At 42.3% G+C, this 2638-nt stretch overlaps 1 protein-coding gene across 1 annotated transcript in view; it reads right to left on the bottom strand.

The window, feature by feature from the left end:
• LOC102198628 (casein kinase I isoform epsilon) overlaps positions 1 to 2638 on the bottom strand; it is an 11871-nt gene that overhangs the window by 1732 nt on the left and 7501 nt on the right. The window contains exons 6-9 of the mRNA XM_005737934.2: positions 1692 to 1862; positions 1364 to 1512; positions 1062 to 1251; positions 791 to 930 (exon numbers count right to left, since the gene is read on the bottom strand). Of these exons, the coding sequence (XP_005737991.1) occupies positions 791 to 930; positions 1062 to 1251; positions 1364 to 1512; positions 1692 to 1862 (650 nt within the window). The remainder of the gene's footprint in view (positions 1 to 790; positions 931 to 1061; positions 1252 to 1363; positions 1513 to 1691; positions 1863 to 2638) is intronic.

The raw sequence follows: 2638 nt of genomic DNA, 5'->3' as shown, positions 1-2638 counted from the left end.
CACACACACACACACACACACACACACACACACACACACAGAATCATGTCCTAACCCCATTAGATACAGTTCAAACAACACTGATAACTTTGCAAGCTAATCACAATGTTAATGCTTTCGTATTTTTTTTAAATCTCGTTCTGTTCTTGCTGTTCTTCTTCGTTAGTATTGAGTGCAGTCTTGGCAGACAGTATAGGCGATACTACACCATAGCGTCCGGTAGTGTATTGCAGTTACAAAAACATATATGGGCGAATCGTTGCAGCCCTACATACCATGTATTAATTTATCCTCTCCCAATTACATCAGTCCTCTATCTGCCTGTCCTACCCCCAAAGTCTAACCTTCTGTCACCCTTGTATGCCGTTTTTTTCTTCTGTTGTTAAGTAGGAGGGGCTAAAATGTCTCTCTCAATGTCGAAGTTTGGCGACTCCAGTTTAGACGAATCAATGCTGTACAAAGTGGCAATATATATATTATTTAAATAATCAGGCCTGAGTCAAAAGCTCAAGCTTCAGACTACTTTAAACACTCTGCTATCTACTCTTAGAGGTTTATGATGCCAGAGCTAAGCCTAAAAGAAGAAATCTTTAACCGAACGGAACTAAAATGGCTAATTACAGACTGTGGATGAACACAGATGTTGCAAAAAGTCCCAGTATAAGAATCAAACAAAGCTACTTTAGTAGGGCTCAAGAATAAAAATGTAGAGGTAAAAAAACAAGCAAAACAAATTATTATCATCACCAGCCTTGTGGGTTACCTGATCAACCCCAGGGCCTTTTCTCACCTGTGACGTAGAAATTCTCGATTGGTCGTGGCGGGCTGTGAGGTCAGAGGATGATACGTTGGCAGGAGCACCACGGTGGAGCCGCATGCTCACCTTCCTCTCTCGCTCTGCACGAGAAATTGCACGTGGTGACGTGTTACCTAAAACACAATAAAAAAAAACACGCCTAGATTAGATAAAAATATTCAAGAAAAAAGAAAAATACTCTGGTGTCCGTCTTATTCTGTTTCCTCTTTTTTTCTTGTAATGCAGCAGTTGGCTGAAAACTCACCAGACTGCTGGACCCGAGGGTTAGAAATGGCTTGCTCAGGGCCGTTCCTGACTCTGTTGGGAGCTCCAGGATTTGGACCTGGAGGGAGGCCTCGCGATGCAGACCCCCTAGGGACTCCTCCGATCCGCTCATCTCTCTCATCCGCAGTCCTCCTCTCCCTATCCCCATCCTCAGCTGTCCGACTGGCACCCTTTTAGATGAGATAAGCCACATTCAAGCCTAACTACTGACAGGTAGCCGTATTATAATGTGGTGAAAATACAAATCAAAGTTCAAGTTAGAAACTGTAGATATAAACTTACAAATTTGAGCATGTTCCAGTCAAAGACATAATCGTAAGAGAAGCCCTGTCGGTGGAACAGATTCCTGAAGAGCTGTCGAAGGTAGGAGTAGTCTGGTTTGTCATCAAAACGGAGTGAGCGGCAAAAGTTCAGGTATGTGGAGAACTCAGCTGTAAGAGGGTAAATAAAAATAATGAGAGTAGAACAGAAAGTTCACTGTAGCGGTAAACTTTGTGTGATTAGATAATTGTTAGCATTCAATTTCATACTGAGAAAATACAATACAACATCTTAAAATAATTTCAGAGGTATGTGTAGTACGCAGAGGCGCCCTGTGAGCCTCACTTACATGGGTATCCTTTGCAAAGAACTTCAATGGGTGTGGACATTTTCTTCTCGCTGATCCGTTCATATTTCTGTCTCTTTGTGGCAGCCTTGAGGCCCTGCCACGGGAGTGACCCCAGGTTGAAGTACATGAGGACGTAGCCAAGAGACTCCAGGTCATCACGTCTGGACTGCTCTGTAGACAGAACGCATGAGAGAGAGGAAGAAAGATCATTAGTCATCATAACAATCATTACAAAAAGGCCTGTAAATTTGTTTAAAGAGCATCAGAATGAAATTACAAAGCAACGGGAACCCTTCCCCCCTATCCCCACAGTCCCAGATAACTCTTCCTTCTTTACAGCCTGTATATATATATCAGATACAGTGATGATAAAACGATGCCGCAGCAAAGAGGCACATCCAAAATTAAATGGCTGAATAAGAGGGACTTTTCACTAAACAGACAACAGAGCTAGAGTCAGTAAATTTCTACACAGAAGAAATATTAAGCACAAGGAAGAACTTCAAACAACATAAATTTTTTTTGGGTGCTTTAACTCAATCATGTTACGATTTGGTGAAAGGGAAAAGATCATAGTAATTTGTAAGATTCCAAGTATTCCACAAATCCAGGTATGTGCTAGAGGGTTTAAAAAGAGATGAGTGCATTGAGTGGCTCTAAAGAATCACATTTAAAGTAATGTTTAGATGAAATCTCTACATCTGCTGTGGAGCTGATGAGATTTCTTTGAGTCACAAGTCTAAGGCAACTGAGACCACATCTTCATTAACACAGTCACACCAGTTCAATGAAATGTAAACCTTATGACAGAGAGAGTGCACTTGCTGTCAGCTCCACTGTGGAGCCTGCCCACCTGCCTGCTGTGAGCTCTGTGGTCAGATGGAGGCGCCACACACACACACACACACACACACACACACACACACACACACACACACACACACACA

This window comes from Pundamilia nyererei, unplaced genomic scaffold (assembly GCF_000239375.1).
Source record: "Pundamilia nyererei isolate P.nyererei 1_Seehausen unplaced genomic scaffold, PunNye1.0 scaffold00081, whole genome shotgun sequence".
In the NCBI taxonomy this organism is placed as follows: domain Eukaryota; kingdom Metazoa; phylum Chordata; class Actinopteri; order Cichliformes; family Cichlidae; genus Pundamilia; species Pundamilia nyererei.
Note: the sequence above shows the minus strand (reverse complement) of the source record. Positions and strands in the feature narration are given on the sequence as shown.